Source organism: Stegostoma tigrinum, chromosome 34, assembly GCF_030684315.1.
Source record: "Stegostoma tigrinum isolate sSteTig4 chromosome 34, sSteTig4.hap1, whole genome shotgun sequence".
In the NCBI taxonomy this organism is placed as follows: Eukaryota; Metazoa; Chordata; class Chondrichthyes; order Orectolobiformes; family Stegostomatidae; genus Stegostoma; species Stegostoma tigrinum.
In genome coordinates, this window is record NC_081387.1 from 13,256,202 (window position 1) to 13,275,057 (window position 18,856).

The window sequence follows — 18,856 nt, forward strand, 5'->3', positions numbered from 1 at the left end:
GAGACAACTAAAGATGAGTAACAAGTAACAGTTATAATTATTAAGAAAGGATTTACTAAAGGAGCCTTGACAATTTAAGTCTCGACTTAATCTTTGATTAGATAGAGTTTTATGAAAGGAAAATTGCATTTGACATTTGTTTTTTTGCAAATTTGACTAGTAGGCCAGTGCTTGGATTGCCAAAGGCTGTTCAATGTAGTGCCAAGCAAAAGGTCAAAATACATAGGCTGAGGTTTACAGCGTTATATTTGCATAGAGAGAATTGATTAACGGACAGGAAGGTCTGACGGCATCTGTCCATCTTGAGAATCATGAAATGCATACATGACCTATGTCACTTCTGCATTGAACACTCTGTGGCTGTAGAGATTGGCTTCTAAGTGGCAATCCCTTCTGGAGCTGGCATGAATGAACGGCGTTGGCCCAAGGTTGGATATTTTCTCAGGCTCTCTTTTCTGCCATCTCTCATTTCTTTTGTCCTCTGCTTCTTCAATGCTCTTCCTGACAGCTTGTTTTCAGGCACTCAGCTCACTGTGGATTTTCCATGTATCAACCCTGATCCCAGTCAATGTGAGATTTTGCTTGCTACTATTGTTCTGGTCTGATGGGCAATCTTGTGCTGATAGGAGACAATTGAGGATATCTCTGGGGATGTGGCATCATCCACTCAGCTCATGTGATTCAGCCAATTGGTTGCTGCTGGCTTGAAAGGGGAGTGAGAGTCCCTTTCAACTCCAATCCCTCTTAAACCTTTCCTATTCATGTACCCATCCAAATGTCTTTTAAATACTGCAAATTGTACCTGCCTCTTCCACTTACTCTGGCAGCTTGTTCTATAAATGCACCACCCTCAGCATGAAAAAGTTATCCCTCAGGTCCCTGTTAAATCTTTCCTCTCTCACCATAAACCTATGGCCTCTAGTTTTGGACACCCTTACCCTGGTGGGAAAAAGACCTTGGTTATTCACCCTATCCATGCCCCTCATGATTTTAAATCTCTATAATGTCACCTCTCAGCTGCAGTAAGTGAACAAGAGCATGGAATATGATTGCAACTTCATCAGCAAACAGTAACTTGGGCTAGGACACATTGGTCTTGGTGCATGGTCTTGCTAATTTGAACAGCTTGCCATCAGTTCTGGCATGCAAGTAGACACCCTCATTTGAGGCACCAAAATTGCTACAATAACTGCATAGAGAAAAATTTGCCAAAGAGAGTGATTGCCATAGCTCAGAGATGCTTTACTCTGCTATACTGATGATGAAAGCATCCAGGGATACTCCATTATATCTGAAAAATAAAACTCTACATGTTTGTGTGGGAGGGAAGAACGATGTGTAAGTTTCTACAGCAGCCTGATGGCACTATCTCCACTGATGATATTGAAAGTGTTGGTGAGGTCTGTGAAGGCAATGTTGAGTGAGATGCACCTTCTGTGGCAGGTCTTCTGTAAGCGCTGGAGATAAACACATGTCAACGGTCAAACTGCCAGTTCTGAGGCTGTACAGGGGCTCAGTGTAAATGTATGATGTCAAGTTCCGTAATTTTGCTACAGCAACATTAGTAGAGATCTTGCCCATGATACTTAACAAGAAGATGATCAGAGATTGTTAGTCACTGCAATCCCTTTTGTTTTTCTATCAGGTAACTATTTTTACATCACCCATGTCCTGACATGCAGATGTTTCTTCCAAAAGAGAGACAAAGTTCCTGACAACCATGCAACAGCACACATTTTAATGCTTTTAGGCAGTGTATTTTAATCTGTTTGGCTTTACACTGGCAAGATGTACAATGGCCTTATTACTCTAGGCTTGCTGTCCAGTTCCTCCTCAAAAGAGAAATTTGGAAGAATGTTGAGAGAGAATCATAGAACCATATGGTCATACAGCACGGACACAGCCCCTTTGGTCCAAGTTTCTCAAACTATTGCATACCTGGGAGACTCTGGAGGAACTGAAATCACTTGTCTTTGGGCACAGCAGGTTGAAGAATGATTTTATCAAGGTGTGGATTTTTTTTTGTGACAGTTTTATCTGCATAAGAATTCCTTTTTTCTAGTGCAGGCTAGTTGGTAATCACAGAACATAACTTAAAGTACGTGGCAAAAAAAAACACCCAACGGCAAATGAGAGAGATTACTTTACCAACTGAGTTTCTGATGATCTTCTTCACTCACAACGTTCTCCCACCACACAGAGTATGAGACAAAGCCTCACTCCAACCTTTCCATCTGCTTGCTGGGTTCAGTTATACCGTTCCCTGCCTTTGCCTCAATGTGGCTGATTCAGTTCCTGCTCAGTCTGTCAGTTCAGACTCTAACAGAAGATGGTTTGCTTTTTACAGAGTTTTGGAAATTAAAATAGCACTTTCCGAGTTGGCAAGGTGTAATTAGTGGAAACACAAGGAACAGTGCTGTGGCCTCAGCTGTTTACTTTCCACATTAATGGCTCAGACCAAGAGTCCAAAATTAATTATCCTAAGGATGTTGCCAGGATTGGAGGGTTTCAGAAGAAGCTGCAAAGGCAGGGGCTATTTTCACTGGAATATTGGAGGCTGAGGGGTGACCTTATAGGGGTTTATAAAATCATGACATGCATGGATAGGGTTAATAGCCAAGGTCATTTCCCCAGAGTAGGGGAGTCCAAAACTAGAGGGGCATAGGTTTAAGGTGAGAGGGGAAAGATTTAAAAGGGTCCTGAGGGGTAACTTTTTTCCACGCAGAGGGTGGTGTGTGCACGGAATGAGCTGCCAGAGGAAGTACAATTACAACATTTAAAAGGCATCTGGATGGGTACATGAATAGAAAAGATTCAAGAGGGATATGGGCCAATGCTGGTTAGCATGGACAAGGCAGACCGAGGGTTCTGTTTCTGAACTGTACATCTCCATGATTCTTACATTTGCTGATGATGCAAAACAACATGAATATAAACTGAGAGAATATAAGATATACAGATGTGCTGGTAAAGTGAGTGGGCAACAGATAACAGATGGAATATGGTGTGTGGATGTAGGAGGTTATTCTTTTTAGTGGTGGTAGAAATGTAGACGATTCTTTAAAAGATATGAAACTTAAAAACTGATGTTCAGAGAGATCTGTTGTGGTGCAATAAGCAACAAAACAAGTCAAAGATAACTGATATACCATTATCACCTTTATTGTGAAAAGACTGTATTACAAGAACATGAACGTGTATAGAGCTTTGGTGAGACTGCAGCTGGCATACTTTAGTAGTTTGGTCTTGCTATCTAAAGAAGGATATACTATTTTAGAGATATTACAGCCCACGAGTCTACTAGATTTATCATCATCGAATCTCTACACAGTGTGGAAACTAGCCCTTCGACCCAACAAGCCCACATGGACCCTCAACATTCCACCCAGGCGCATTCCCTATAACCCACCTAATCCACACAGGCAGTTTATTATAGCTAGTCCACCGAGTCTGCACATCTTTGGACTGTGGGGGGAAACCCATGCAGACATGGGGAGAAATGTGCAAACTCCACAGTCACCCGAGGGTGGAATTGAACCCAGGTCCCTGGCACTATGAACCTCATTCCTGGGATGAGAGAACTGTCCAATTAAAGAAAAGGCAGAGGGGTAATTTTTTGAAACATGCATATCGCCGAAGGGGTTTTGCAGTGCAGGCACCTTGTCTTCCCCAATAAGGGGAAACAATCTCTATTACACAAGAACACAGTCTCAAGACAATGTTTCAATCATTCAAGGATTTAGATTAAGAAAGATTTCTGACCAGAGGTACTTGAATCTCTGAACTGCTGTACTTTATGTCATTGTGGACTATGCATCATTAGATATATTCAAGGCAGGCGGTGATCTTTAATCTCTCAGGGGATCAAGGGAGCATGCACTAACATGGAATTAAAGAACATCAGCTGTCAAGTGGTTGAGAATGTTTAAAAGGCTGTGGTCTTGCTTTTCTTATCTCACTTTGCCAGTGATAAACACATCCCAGGAATGAGTAATTTAAAAATAAAATGCCACAAATTCACAGGCTACTGACCAGATGCTTGAGGTTTCTGTTTTATGAGATTATGCTTGAAGTCTCTTAAATTGTCTCAAATCACATCTTGACCTAAACTTAATCCAATTAATTCACTACTTGAGATTGTATTGCTATTCTCACTTCATGATTTCAATACATCACTTGCTTGGACTGTTCCCTGCTAAATCCATCACCAATTTCCTGCCCATCATCACTTGGATATATTACATTACATGTACCACATTACGTGAACCTGGACCATACGTAGTTTAATCAACCTGCTTGAAAATGTTTTGACACACAATTGGGGCAGAAGAGACTTGAACCTGGGTGGAGCCATACAGCACCAGACACAGACCCTTCAGTCCAACCAGTCTATGCCAACCATAATCCCAAACTAAACTAGTCTCACCGGCCTGCTCCTGGTATATCCTTCCAAATATTTCCTATTCATGTACTTATCCAAACGTCTTTTAAATGTTGTAACTGTGCCTGCACCCACCGCTTCCTCTGGAAGTTCATTCCACACATGCATCACGGTGTAAAACAAATTGCCTCATCTTTTTAAAATCTTTCTCACTTTAAAACTAAAAGTATGCCCCTTAGTCTTGAAATCCCCCACCCTGGGGAAAAGACACCTACCTGCCATTCAACCTTTTTCTATACCCCTCATTATTTTATAAAACCTCTGACATCACCTCTCAGCCTCCTGTGCTCCAGTGAAAGAAGTCTCAGCCTATCTTTATAACTCAAACCCTCAATTCTAAGCAAGATCTTGGTTAATATCTAAATCTGGATCTTCTTGACCAGAAGTAGGAAGACCACCATTGTGCCTCAAGAGCCCTTTTGTCTGATTCTTCATTTGTGTTTTTTGTTCAAAGATTGTTTGCAGATATTTTCTAATCAGACCATTCAGAGATGTTATTACACACGTCTGGAGCAAGTGGGGATTTGAACCCAGGCCTCCTGGGTCAGAAGTAGGACACAACCACTACACTACAAGAGCCCTCTAACCCGCACTGTACGCTGTCAAGCTCTTTACTGATTGACAGGAACAGGCACTGCCCCTGTAACCTGATCTCTCTCACCTAAAGGGGGTGCACAGCAATTCAAAAACACTTCAAGAAATGTTACTTTTTCAAAGTTGACTGAGGTTCAGTTTGATATTAGTCTGCAGCCTGATTTCACCAGATCCCCACACTCAAATCTCTCAGCCCAAAACGAATTTCAAATTTACATTCACCAAGTACGTTACTGAACTGTTTCTTTTGAAGACAAGGACTTTGTTTTAGTCACGGCTTGGTGCGTCAAAGACACAGACAATAGATAGGAACGCATACAAAAATACTGTTTTTATTTTGGCTATAGTGAATACATCAAAGCACTTCAGATTCACCAAGTGTTAATAATTTGATAGTAGCTACATTTTGTTTCATTTACCATCAGGATTGTTTGTACAATAGGGATTGAGGCCATGTGTATAGTGTAATTCCAACCCCAAGGAACCATAAGCATGCCTCATGCACTTGCAGAAAATGTTAAATGGCAAATGTCCCAACTCTTACTGTTTTTACAGTGCTGCATCTCCACCCAGATGGTCCAAGCCGTCTCCATTTGATATACTAACAGTTATAAAGCAGAGTTGCTCAATGTAAAATAACTGGGACAAAAGCACTGGGCAACAACAACATACAACTATTTAAACAGTGGAGTTTCTTTAGATTGCATTCATGACTGAACTTCTGTTCTATGAAAGCCAGAGGTTCTGTTCATTTTCTGTGTAAAAGATGGATTATAGGTGATTTATACTAGCCTTGTTTGAAGGCAGAGCCATTGTCAAGAAGGCAGTGGAGAAGAAGTGACAACATCACTAGACTAGAAGCCCAGGCGCCCATGCAAATGTGGGACCACTGGTCCCCACTACAATGAACAAATTCTGAGTATAAAGTGATTCTCAGTAATGAGGACCATGACAATCATTGGCAATTGATGTAAAAAGCCAACAGGTTCCTTCATGTCTTTTGGGAAAGAAATCTAACACTCTTACCCGGTTTGGCTTACATGAGACTCCAGACTCCCTGCTACCCTCCGCAATGACTTGCCAAGTCTCTCCATTCAAGGGCAATTAGAGATGGGCAACAAATGTTACTCCTGAGGGTGATGCCCATATCCTATGAAATTAACAAGAAACAGTCCACTAGCAGAACTCCCATGCCACTGCTCACAGTGAATAGGAGGATGGAGTATTTTACCTCGACCGTACTGAGATGGTTGGAACTCACTCCCACACAGGAGTAGTTGAGGAAAATTGTGCAGATCTGCTGAAGAGGGAGCTATATCTGCAGACGAAGGAGAAAGAACAGTGTGATTGGAGGTGAGATAAAGTTGATTCAGATGGAAATGTCAGCAGCATTAACACCAGCAGAGAATGACTAGCTCTGTTCTGTTAACAAACAGGACATGAAAGTAGTTCTGAGACAACTACAAAGTCCAAGATGAATATTCCCAAGGGAACAAAAGGTTCAAACTGGGTGAATTCCCCAGAGATGCAGCAAGGCGTACAGCAACTTCACACCACACCTAAGTAAAACTTGCAAAGTTTCTCCACCAGTGGGATATTTCAGCGGTGAAGGCAGTATCATTGTACAATATACAGTTTACATTTACAAACTGCAGCTCTTCAAAGATGTTCACACAGTGACAAAAGTTGCAGTGAGTAACCCTCATTTCAGCAAAAGCCCAAAAGATACTGGGAGGATTCTGTGCAGAAATGGTCCTCTGGCTCCTTGGCTGACACTTGAGTGGCTCCTCGTTACCAAGGTGCAGTTTCCTTGTTTTACAAAATTACCACAGCGATACAGCTTAATCTCAATCATCAGTCCTTTTGATTTCTTGACTCATCGCCCAGTGAATGAAAAGGTTCCAATGGCATGAAGACCATATGGGATGTGGGGTGGGGGCAGCCATGTTGGCCAGGATTCCCTTCTTTTGATGAGCACCATGGAACTTTTACAACACACTCAAGCGGCTCGGCCTCGGTTCACTTGACAACAGCTCACTCCTGCATTTTGAGTTACCCCGAAGCGTGTTAAACATAGGTGCCTCACATCAGGAAGGACACAGAAACCGTAAACTGACCCTGGAAATGTCAAATTCAATTAAGTTCCTCTCTAACACCACTGTGGATCAACCCACAGCACGTGGACTGCAGCGGTTCAAGGCGGTGACAAGGAATGGGCAGTAATTGCTGGCATAGCCGGCAATGCCCAGATACTCGTGAGTGAGTAAAAACATTTTTAAAAACCCTACAGAAAACGCTGAAATGCCCAGCTGTGTCATCCTTTGTGCAGTGAGAAACACGAGCTAACGTTTCAGGTCCTGATGGCCTGTTAACTCCCCGCAGCCTGGTCGACCTGCTGAGCCTCTCCAATGCCCACGCTGCTTTACGATGCCAACTATCCTTGGTGGCTCGAACACAGTCAGGAATTTGTGATCTTGTCATGGAGCTCAGTGAGCTACCATCCCCTCTCCAATACAGCAACAGTCTCAGAACAGTCTTTCAAGAATCCCACCTTGTGGGTGAGACACAGGACGGTGTAAAGCAACGATGGTGAGCCACATTCGGTGAGGGAAGTGGGAGACTGGTGTGGCTGAGGGCCGTCGGTCAATAAGGTGATGAATTTTCATTTTGCCTGATTCACCTCCTACTCCACCCAGAAGGCAGCATGCGGTTCAGCTCTGAACCAGCAGCTGGGTTTCACTGCCTGAATGTGGTGTCTTCCTAGCAGCACGCTCTCCTCCCCGTTTCCAACAAGGAGCATGAGGAGGTATCTGGCTGCTTCCGATTATAGGCACATCCTGGTGGCAGCAGTCAGAGGTGGGAAGAGGGCATGTGCCTGGACCTGGTTCCAGATCAGGATCAGCCTGAGAAACAGCGCCCTGGGATGGTGCAAGAAAACAGGGTGGGATCAGGTAAGTGGTGATTAGTGGGTGGGGGCAGTGCGGCAACGTGGGAGTGGGGGCCATGATTCTCAGGAATAAGGCAGCCGTCCCATTTCAAAGGAGCCCCCCCGCTTCACCCCTCCACGGGTGGTAGTGCTGTTGTCATCACCAGGGTCTGGTGTTACGGAACTCATGTTTGTGTCGTATCCACTGGGCACTGAGGGGCCCCCTCAGGTCCGTCCAGCTGCCTCGCCCCTTCCCAGCCTGCAGCCTGGTCTGCTGTTCCTCCCGGCAGGCCTGGGCCTGCTGGTTGTCACAGGCCGCAGCCACATCACCATCCCTCTCCTCCGGCCACTCCAACCTGCCTCCTTCCCCGGCCCGGGGCTCCCCTTCGCTCGGTGCCCGTTGCCCGGTGGCAGGCCGCTCCAGCGCCCTGGGCGCCAGTGGGGTATCGAGGTTCCCAGCGCATGGAGTCTGGACCCAGGGAGAGTCAGAATCTGAATCGCGGGTCAGGCCTCTGAGATCCAATGGCGGGGGACGTTGGGTTAGTTGGTCTGGCTCAGCGGTCGGGGAATCCATTGACCTGAATGAAAACATAAACCACACTATGTTAGGAGTGGGGAGAGAGAGTTGGCAAAGCCAAATCATGGAGCATGTGTTTCTTTGGTCAATCACCTCAAAATCGCCATGTGCATGGGTTATGGACTCTATTGTAAACAGTTGCTCTCTCTCTACTTCAGTCATAACACCTTTGCAATTTGAAACAGGTGCATCAAACCTCCTTTTAGCCATGCCCGCCCCTAGGGCGGAGGATTACGCCACACTCTCCCACCACAAACTTGTTCAGCACCCAAGTGAAGGGCCTTGCCCATTTGGAGCCATTCCCCAAACTCATCCTTCATGTTGGTTCCCCAATATACAACACAATACTCAAAGGGCTCCGTGCACAGTTTATCGTTTAAACTCCACAATTTCATCACACCCCATCGTAAGGGAGCAGACGTAGGCCATCCAGTCCACGGAGTGTGTTCTGCCATTCAGCGAGATCACAGCCAATCTGGTGATCCTTTATTCTACAGCCCGTTCCCTCTAACCTTCGATTTCCCTCACTGGGTAAAAACCTGTCGTCAGCCTCAAATGTACTTAATGACCCACAGCCCTGTGGGAAAGGATTCCAGGAGAAGAAATTACTCCTCACCTCTGTCTTAAATGGGAGACCCCTTATTCTGTGACACTCCCACAAGGGGAAACACCAAAGATGATGTGGAAAGCTTAAGTCCTCTAAAGGATACTGTATGTTTCAAGAAGGACATATCCTGTTCTTCCGAACTCCAAGGGGTAGAAACCCAACCTCCTCAATCCCTGCTCACAAGACAGTCCCTTCCATACCCAGAATCAGCCCAGTGAGCCTTCTCCAATGACAGTGTTTCATTTCCTAGGTGAGGCTTCAGCACGGCCTTCTATACCTTCCTACCTCTCGTGTTTATTTTCCTTAAATAGATCTCAATTTGACCGGGACTGAGGCAAAAATTGATAGGGGCCAGAGAACCTCTGAACCCTCCCCGCAGACGCTACCAGTTTCTCCAGCACTATCTAGTTTTATTGCAGCATCTACAGTTTTTTACTTCTCTGCACTTAGAAACACACAGGGTCACACTTTTCTCCTCTTGTTTTCACTGGTTGAGGAGCCTAGAACTGGGTTGGGGTCCACAGAATAGACCATTTAGTGCTGAGAAGAAAAACCAGAAAACTGGAGCAGGAGTAGGCCATTCAGCCTGCTCCACCATTTGATATGATCAAAGCTGACCATCCAACTCAGTCCCCTGTTCCCATTTTCCCCTTAGATCCCTTTACCCTCAACAATTGTGACCGTCTCCTTCTCGAAATCATTCAACTTTTGAACGATTTCTTCACCTATAGGGGTTGTGAAACTCTCTACTGCAGAAAGCAGTGCGAAGCCAAGTCACTGAACATATATTCGACAGATAGATACATTTTTAGATTTGAAACGCATCGAGGAGTGTGGGGAGGTGGTGGGAATGTGGCCATAAGACAGGACGACCATACTGAACCCGGGGGGGGGGGGGGGAGCGTAGGCTTGAAGGGCCGAATAGCCTACTCCAGCTCCAAGTAACACAGCACCGAAGCTGATGACTCCCCTCATTGATTCCTCGATCAGAAATCGACACTAGCCCAGGTGAGGAGTACAGTGGGGACAGTTTAATATCCTAACAGCTCCCTGATAAAGCAGTTGCTGCTCTGTGATCTCTGGGTTTAACCCGGCAGGGTGACCCACTCAGCTTCCCACTGAGCTATCAGACTTGACGGCAGCAAAGCCGGCAAAGAGGGGAGGAAAGGGAGCACGTTCCTCCCAGACCTGTGCGATCTTCACTTGGCCACGCGTGGGGTGGAGAGGGGAGGGGGTTAACAAATCAAAGAATGGTTAAGGCCATCATACCTGTGCTGCTCCCCTCCGATCCCGCAGCCCGACATGATCGCCCTTTCCTGCTAACAATATGAATCCCTCCTAAAAGCCCTGGTTGAACCTGCCTTGTCTACGCTCTCAGACACCAAACCTCTGGTTGTCTCAAAAAAAGATTTTCCTCACTTTGCCTTTTTTCAATTTTGCCAATTTCACCAAAAGTGTGTTCTCCGGTCCTCCTCCTGTTTCCAATGGGGAGACAGGGAGCCACTCCGGACCCTCTACTGAGATTTTTGGGGGTGGGGGGGAGGGGGGTGGTGGGGAGGCATGCGAAAGACAGCCAGAACACGTCTTTTATATATTACAGAGGCAGTTCCGTTCTGGGGTTGGGGGGGTCGGAGACGGGGGTGGTGATGTTTAATTAACATGCAGCAAATAGGCACTGGTCACTTACCCAGGTCCCAGTTGTGGCACATCGCTCCGTTGTGGTGAGTCCTGGTTGGACACTGATCGGAATAAAGAAGCTCCTGTTAGGTTATTGCCGAGGAAACAGCCCCCGTTCCCTGCCCTCCACACAGTGACACACTGGCAAAAGATCATTCTGTGTGTCATAGAAACAAGCCCCATCTCACCCCAGCCACAGCTCTCCCTCGGCTTAAGGGAGCGAATGGCATCAAACTCATCGTGCCATATCCCTGTCACTTTTAAACCGCCCCCCACCCCGGTGATTCTGGTTATATACATAGATGCCCCCCACCCCCCCCACCCCGGTGATACTGGTTATATACGTACCCGCCCCCTCCCACGGTGACACTGGTTATATACAGCATTGTTTTACACCATGGTCACAGATGTAAACAAAGATACTTCTCAGTAATGGTAAAAATGTCAAAGCGAATCCAGCTCAAACCAACATGAATGTATCAGACCCCAGCAGTAACACTCAATGTGGCGAATGGGACTATTAATAAAATAGACAACGCTGGGCTCAACAAGTCTGGGAGCAGCTGGGCTAGTGCTGTCCATTTAAAATATAGATTAGATTAGATTCCCTACAGTGTGGAAACAAGACCTTCGTCCCAACAAAGTCCACACCGCCCCTTGCAGCATCCCCTTAGACCCATCCCCCTATAACCCACACACCCCTGAACACTACGGGCAATTTAGCACGGCCAGTCCACCTAGCCTGCACATCTTTGGACTGTGGGAGGAAACCGCAGGAAACCCATGCAGACACGGGGAGAATGTGCAAACTCCACACAGACAGCCGCCTGAGGGTGGAACTGAACCCGGGTCCCTGGCGCTGTCAGGCTGCAGTGCTAGCCGCTGGGACACTGTACCGCCCCAAAATTTACCCAAATAGAATTACACTGAGTTTAAAGCAAAAGGACTAGGTCACCTGGTGCATTATGTGCCCCTGGCTGTCTCACCCTGTCTGCACTGCTGTCCTTCCTGTCTCCAGCTCTGGTGTTACTCAGCTTAGCCCAGAGTGTGATAGAAGTGAGCAGCATGCTAGTACAAGGTGAAGTGAAGAAGTTTCTCCTAAATTCCTTGGCAGAATCATGCTGACCAGTGCGTAAGGAAACCTCGTTCCTGTCTTTTGGGGAATCACGTTAATTTGAGGCCCAAAATACCCTTCTTTGAGTACAGAGTTTATTAACTGCCAAGTCTCACAGCTCATTCCAAATCCCAATACCTTTAGATGTTTTTAAATCATGCTCTGGCATGACATGACATACCTTTGGAGCAGCTGGAACTTAAACTGACACCTTCTACCCCAGGGACAGGGAGACTGCCGCTGTGTCACAGCAGCCCCAACAGCTCACTCCCACCTCTTTATATCTACTAATTATTCAACCCCAATCACCAGCTTAACAAGTTGCCCGATTAATAAATGGAAGCACAAAATCATTTGCATCCAACTGAAACAACCAAACTGGCAGACAGGAACATATATACAGGAGTAGGCTATTCAACCCATCAAAAATGATCATTGCCGATCAACCACTTCAATGCCTTTGACCCAGTCCATCCCCATATTTGGTGATCAGAAATTTAACTCACTTGAACACAGAACAGTAACAGGCTCTTCAATGTTGTGCCGAACATGACATCAAATTAGACTAACCCCTCCTACCTGCCCTTGCTCTACATCACTATTCCTTGCATATTCATACTCAAAAACTGAGCTTCTACAACATCTGTGGTACAGAGCTCCAAAGGTTCAGAACCCTCCGAATAAAACAATTGTTCCTAACCTCGGACTCAAACGGGGTTGGGGGGGTGGAAGAGACATCTTGCCCGTCTATCTGTTTAAGCCTTTTGTATGTTTCGACGAGATCACCTCTCATGCTTCAGAACTCTTGAGAATACAGGCCCTGTTTGCCCAAGCCCATCACAGGACAGTCCCACCATCCCAGGAACAAGCCTGGTGAACCTTCATTGCATTCCCCCTAACACCCAACTGTTTCCAGGGATAAGGAAACAGCTGCTTGTAAATTCCTGACTCCCACCCTTGGAATGAGTGAGAGTTATCAGGGTGAGGGGAGCCAGAAAGGGATCCTGACAAACCCTCCCTTTACTTAAATACGCAACATTTCAAAACGTGACATTTGGAGTGTGAGTTCTTCAGTGTGACAGCTGCACACGAGACATAACGCTTTAGTATTCATGCAGCTTTGCAGAGATATAAAGCCAGACTGACAATACTTCAAAACAATCTCAGCAGCCACCTCATTCTTCATGGATCCTGTAATTCATTTCCTTCATCAAATATTTACCCAGTTCTTTTATTAGTTCTGAGGAAAGGTTGACTGATCCGAAACAGGTTCGATTCCAGCCTCGGGCAACTGTGTGTGTGGAGTTTGCACATTCTCCCCGAGTCTGTGTGGGTTTTCTCTGGGTGCTCCAGTTTCCTCCCACAGTCCAAAGATGTGCAGGCTAGGTGCTAAATTGCCCGTAGTGTTCAAGAGATGTGTAGATTAGGTGGGTTATAGGGTGATGGGTATGGGTGGGATGCTCTGAGTTTCAGTGTGGAATGGTTGGGCCAAAGGGCCCGTTTCCACACTGCAGTGATTCTATGAAACGTTAACTCTGATTTCTCTCCACAGATGCTGCCAGTCCTGCTGAGGTTTTCCAGCAATCTCTGTTTTTGTTTCTGATTTACAGCATCGGCAGTTTTATCCAGTTTCCACCTAACCTGCACATCTTTGGACTGTGGGGAGGAAACCCACGCAGACACGGGGAGAACGTGCAAACTCTGCACAGACAGTCACCCGAGGGTGGAATCGAACCTGGGTCCCTGGCGCTGTGAGGCTGCAGTGCTCGCCACTGAGCCACCATTTGAAAGTCACAGCTCTCAATAGCAAACTGACGTGACATAGGAAGAAAGTAATGTTTAAGCACAGAGGGGGCTGGGGTAAACCTCTTGCACCCAGAAGAACACAAAATGAGTATGATGCTGCTTACCTGCTGACCATGACCGCTCCATCACACATTCGGGAGACTGAGCGCTAGTCTTGCTGTAGCGGCTGTACATGTTCCCCATGGCCACCATCCCCTGCTGCTCAGGCGTGCTGGTCCGAAGAAAGATCAGAAAAACGGGAAGGGGGTAAAGGGAGGAGATGAGTGAGGAATAGGATGGATTGGCATATGGGCAAGGAAGAGAGGAAAAAGGCACAGTACTTGGGGAAGGATGGTTGGGGGAACAGGGGAAGAGAGATGTGGGCGTAGGAGAGGAGAGGTAGGTGCGCGAAAGTGAGAGAAAGCAGGTGGAATGCCGGGGATTGGTGGTGGGGGAATATTTTTAAAAAAGGCAACGGAAGCATGGAATGCGTGGAAATGAAGTGGAAAATAATTGGGTGGGTGGGAAACAAAAGAATGACAATGTCAAGCCAATGAAGCATGTATGAGGTAAAGTGCAAACTGAAGGTTCAAATAAATATAAAACCAGGATGAAATGGCAGCGCAAGGGAAATCAACAGGGTTTTACTCTGTTTAAAAACTAACCAATTTCCTAATACACTGCTCACCACAGGCAATGTTTGCCCCCAAGGGCTGGAATTTTACGTCAGGTACTGCAGCAAACAGCACAGTGTATTGTAATAACAGGGCAGCTGTCAGAGGCTAATTGCTACGTAGCATATCAAACATCCCTTGGAGTTTAGTTGCTGTAAAAACAATGTACCACGGCTCAATCTTTTCCTCTACCCACCCCCAACCCTGACGGTATCAAAGTGGATACGAGGTTAAAAACGTGAACGGGTGTTTGCCTGAAGTGCAACAGTGTGCAAACAGCAGTGCTTGTGCTGCACACACAACAGGGAAGGAAGACAATCCTGGATGGACCATGCACTAAGCAATGTGAGTCGCCAAGTGCATCGGGTGAAATTGTTTTTTTAGGAAAGCCCTCCTCGTGACGTCTGGACTTTCTTATTTCCCGTCATGTTAAAAAAAAGCTGAAGATTTTAAGTTTGTAAGGGTTGTTTTAATAATTAAGGGCTGGATTTAAAAACACACTGTGTGACTGAAGTTAAAAAAAGAAACAGTTGGAGAAGGGCCACTGGACCCAAAACATTGACTCCTGTCAAACCTGTCGAGTTTCTCCAGAGATTTCTGGTTTTGTTTCAGGTTTCTGGCATCTGCAGTTATACAGTCATAGATATACAGCATGGAAACAGACCCATCGGCCCAACTTGTCCATGCCAACCAATATTCTAAACTGATCTAGTCCTATTTACCAGCATTCGGCTCACATCTGTCCAAACCCTTCCTATTGCTGTCCCTATTAGTTCTTTGGATTTTTAAAAAAATAAAAATTCTTGAAGTCTATGCTTAGGCACTGAAACCAGGAACACGTGGCCTTTTCATTTTCCCCAACCCGGTCTGCAACTTAAACGTTCGTAACCGACAGTCACTTCTTTCGTTCTGCGCTGGGAGACTAATGTGCTCCTAACGCAGCAGTTTCCAGTCAAATCCACTGACACCACTCAAGCACCATCTCACCATCAGCTGGATCTGGTTCCAAAGCACATAGGGACGAACACATGGGACTCCATCAGAGAGCAGTGAATTAGCCCCTTCAATGCCCACTAGTGTTTGGCGCACGGAGAAGTTTAAAACAGAGGGGCTCTCAGGAACCCCAATCAACGTGTGTATGGGGTTGAATTGTTCCTTTGTACCAGAGTGGATGTTCAGGTAGTACAACGCTGAAGCAGTTATCAGGGCTGAGCAGCATCAGATGGGAGTGAATCACTGCCTCGTAAAACAGCTGATCATTCTCAGCAGCGTTCCTCAAACTTCTTCCCTGGTGTGGCCTCCAGTTTGATGGCTCAACTTCACAGGAGCCCCAAAGTGAAAAGTATGAGGTTTATGAGACTCTGAGCAGTGGGTGGGTGGGTGGGGGGAGGGGGGGGGGGGGTGCGCGCGTCAAAAGGTTGATCAGAGCGGTGACTATTTAACAGAAAACCACAAGCGCTTATTCCCTTTCTATGGAGTTATTTGCAGTCAGGACTAGAAGGTGTGCCTGTTAGGCTGGTCTGTACAAAGTGTGAAAAATTAAAGGGACCTCACAGCTGTCAGCATTCAGACCAATCCTCACAGCAGCCACTGCTGGCTATAGGCCCAGGGTCATGACCTATACTTACGGAAACTGACAGTGTGATACTGGACAATGTATTGTTAACGAGAAAGAAAATAACAGGCAAGTGGGGGAAGCAAAGAAAGGTTACAAGGAAATTAAAGAATAAACTCGCACCAGAAAAAGTGTGAAGTTCAGTAAACCCAGGGCTTTATTGTAAACATAGAAACAACATTGTAGGATCTTTCAGTCACTTAATTCTCTACAAACATGCAGGAACTAAATCACACACACACACACCCCAATCTGGATCAGGATTAGTGGGATAGACAACACTGGGAGAGGACCAAGAGACAGGCAACAGATACAATATTCCTAAGTATAACATCACAAGCCACATCCTTGTCAGGGAGAGGCGAATCACATCTCGGGGAATTTCCCATGGTTTACCTTCTCACTGCTGAACATCCCGCACATTAGCCATCCTGCTCTCCCCTTCCTAGGCTGCAGAGCAGATTACAAACTCCCACAGGCCAGCTAACTCCTCAGTGGGAGGCTGCGTGAACTTAACGGGGAGAAAACCTGCCTCGGTCCTCACCACACCTCCAGATCTCACCGAGAAGTCAACCTAACTCACACCTCGCCGTACAGCCAGCTGGATGTGAGTGAGCCTGAGATGTGGTCAACAAATAACAAACCCTCATTCTTCCCATTGCCAGGCCAGATCTCCTAACTCACCAAGAGTTCTTCGATCTTGCTACACTCAGTACCACATTCTAGCAACACAGTTATTGACGAAGTAGCTTTGAGATGCTCAGGAGAGCGACCGTTCCATCTTAGAACTGGTGCCTTCATCTGCAAACTGAAACAGTGTAGTGTGAATGAACAGAGCTCGATAGTGTTGGGGTTAGGTTCCCTGGCCTGACAAGTCTAGATGCTCAAACCCTGCCAGCCAACTTCGTGGGAACGGCTTCAAAACAAAAAATCTCAAATACAAACCAAATACTGCACATGCTGGAAATCTGAGAAGGCAGCTCACCACCACCTTCTCAAGGGCAACTAGGGGTGGCCAAAGAAACGCTGGCCAGCCAGTGACACTCACATCCCACAAATGAATAAGGAAATAAAAAACAGGGAATGGTGGAGAACTCAGCAGGTCTGGCAGCATCTGTGGAGAGAAGAAACAGTGCTAATGTTTCGAATCTGATGTGGCTTCCCCCCCGCACACACACACACAGAGGCAGAGTCAAATCTTGATCATCGGAGTCATAACTCAAAATGTTAAAACTTCCTCCAAGAGGAGTCAGAACAGAACTCATCGCTAATGCTCACACTTTCTCCACAGATGCTGCCAGACTGGCTGTGTTTCTCCACCATTCTCTGTGCTTGTTTAAAAAGTAAAAATAAAATCTCATCACTTCTGGACTGGAGGCAGAACTAACCCCCAAAATTAGCAGGAAATCAGGATGTGATGCTTATTTTCCTAACCCTTCTGATTTTAATGCCCGTTGACTCCAACAAGTAATGCCGTGCCCAAGTGCAAAGCCAGTGTTCCATGCCATCCCGTGGAAACCCTGCCCACAAACTGGGTTGAAATTACTGCAGATTGCTATAGTTATCCAACAGGCTTGCAAACATCCTTCCTGCTGCCCCCTAATATCCATCTGTGACGGCAGTCCAACATTATGTGACAAAAGGACAGCAGCCACACTCAGTTGCAAACGATATGGGCCATCTGGAAGCAGGTGATAAATTCAGGTCCACCTCCCAAAATGAAATAAAGACAAAATTCCAATTTCCTTCCTCACTCCATTAAAGCACTTACTAAATCACAAATGGACAGTGCGTGTGCTGGTACCGGAGCAGGTATCCAACCTGGTACACCATCCTGGTTTGAAATTCTATCACCGTCACTGCTTCAGCAGCCTGGAGTGCCTTCCTGAGAAGTGTTGTGCTGTTCTTAACATCTAAAAGGGCAAGAGGTCATGAATTTGGAACCTTGCTGCGCCACTGCTGTGCATTTTGTAACCGATACACACCGCTGTCACTTTGCACCAGTGATGGAGAGTGTGTCTATTTAAGGTGGTGGCAGGGCTGCCAATCAAGCAGGCTGCTTTGTCCCGGACGAGTCGAGCTTTGTATGCTTTGTCAAAGCTACACTTGTCCAGGCAAGTAGAGGCTACTACAGCACACTCCTGATCTGCGCCTTATAGATTTTTTTTTCATATTGTTCTTTCATGGGATGAGGGCAACGCTGGCTGGGTTAAAAGTCAACAGTAAACCACGTTGGGTCTGGAGTCATATGTAGGCCAGACCAGGTGCAGGTTCCTCCCTTAAAGGACCAGATGCGTTTTATCCCCCCCCCCGCCCCCCGACAATCGACAATGGATCCTTGGTCATTATTGGACACTTCAACTCCAGACTTGTGTGTTATTGAATTCAAATTTCACCATCTGCTGTGGAGGGATGCGAACCCTGGACCCCAGAACATTACCTGGGTCCCCGGATTAACAGTCCAGTGATAATACCACTAGGTCATCGCGACCCCATTAATAAGATATTAATCTTTATAAGTAGAACAACTGCCTGCCATCCATCCCACACTTTCCATTTACTGTTACCATCTTGAACCACATAGTCCACTCATCTAAAACAAAATGCTCCAGACTTGCCCATTCTAATTTCATATATTAATAAAAGAACATTTCCTCCTTCCAGAAGCCTTTAGCTACAAATGGCAAACAGCTCACTTATTGCCTCAGTTGAATCAAGTGGATTGCTCTTTGAATGACCTGTGTTGTACCTTGTAGGATGCATGTAAACCTTTCAACGCAAAGTATATGGGAGTAAGCGTGCCAACCATAATTCACTGTTCACCTGCAAGGTGAAAGGGTATCAGG

At 46.1% G+C, this 18,856-nt stretch overlaps 1 protein-coding gene across 2 annotated transcripts in view; it reads right to left on the reverse strand.

Annotated features, from left to right (window-relative positions):
• Window positions 1-5,351: 5,351 nt before the first annotated feature.
• The window catches only part of atat1 (alpha tubulin acetyltransferase 1), a 34,342-nt gene continuing 20,837 nt past the window's right edge, over window positions 5,352-18,856 (reverse strand). For both annotated transcript variants that reach the window (XM_048520034.2, XM_048520033.2), the window contains 3 exons: window positions 13,847-13,953; window positions 10,833-10,884; window positions 5,352-8,539 (listed from right to left, as the gene is read on the reverse strand). In XM_048520034.2, the coding sequence (XP_048375991.2) occupies window positions 8,122-8,539; window positions 10,833-10,884; window positions 13,847-13,953 (577 nt within the window). In that variant the 3' untranslated portion in view covers window positions 5,352-8,121. The remainder of the gene's footprint in view (window positions 8,540-10,832; window positions 10,885-13,846; window positions 13,954-18,856) is intronic.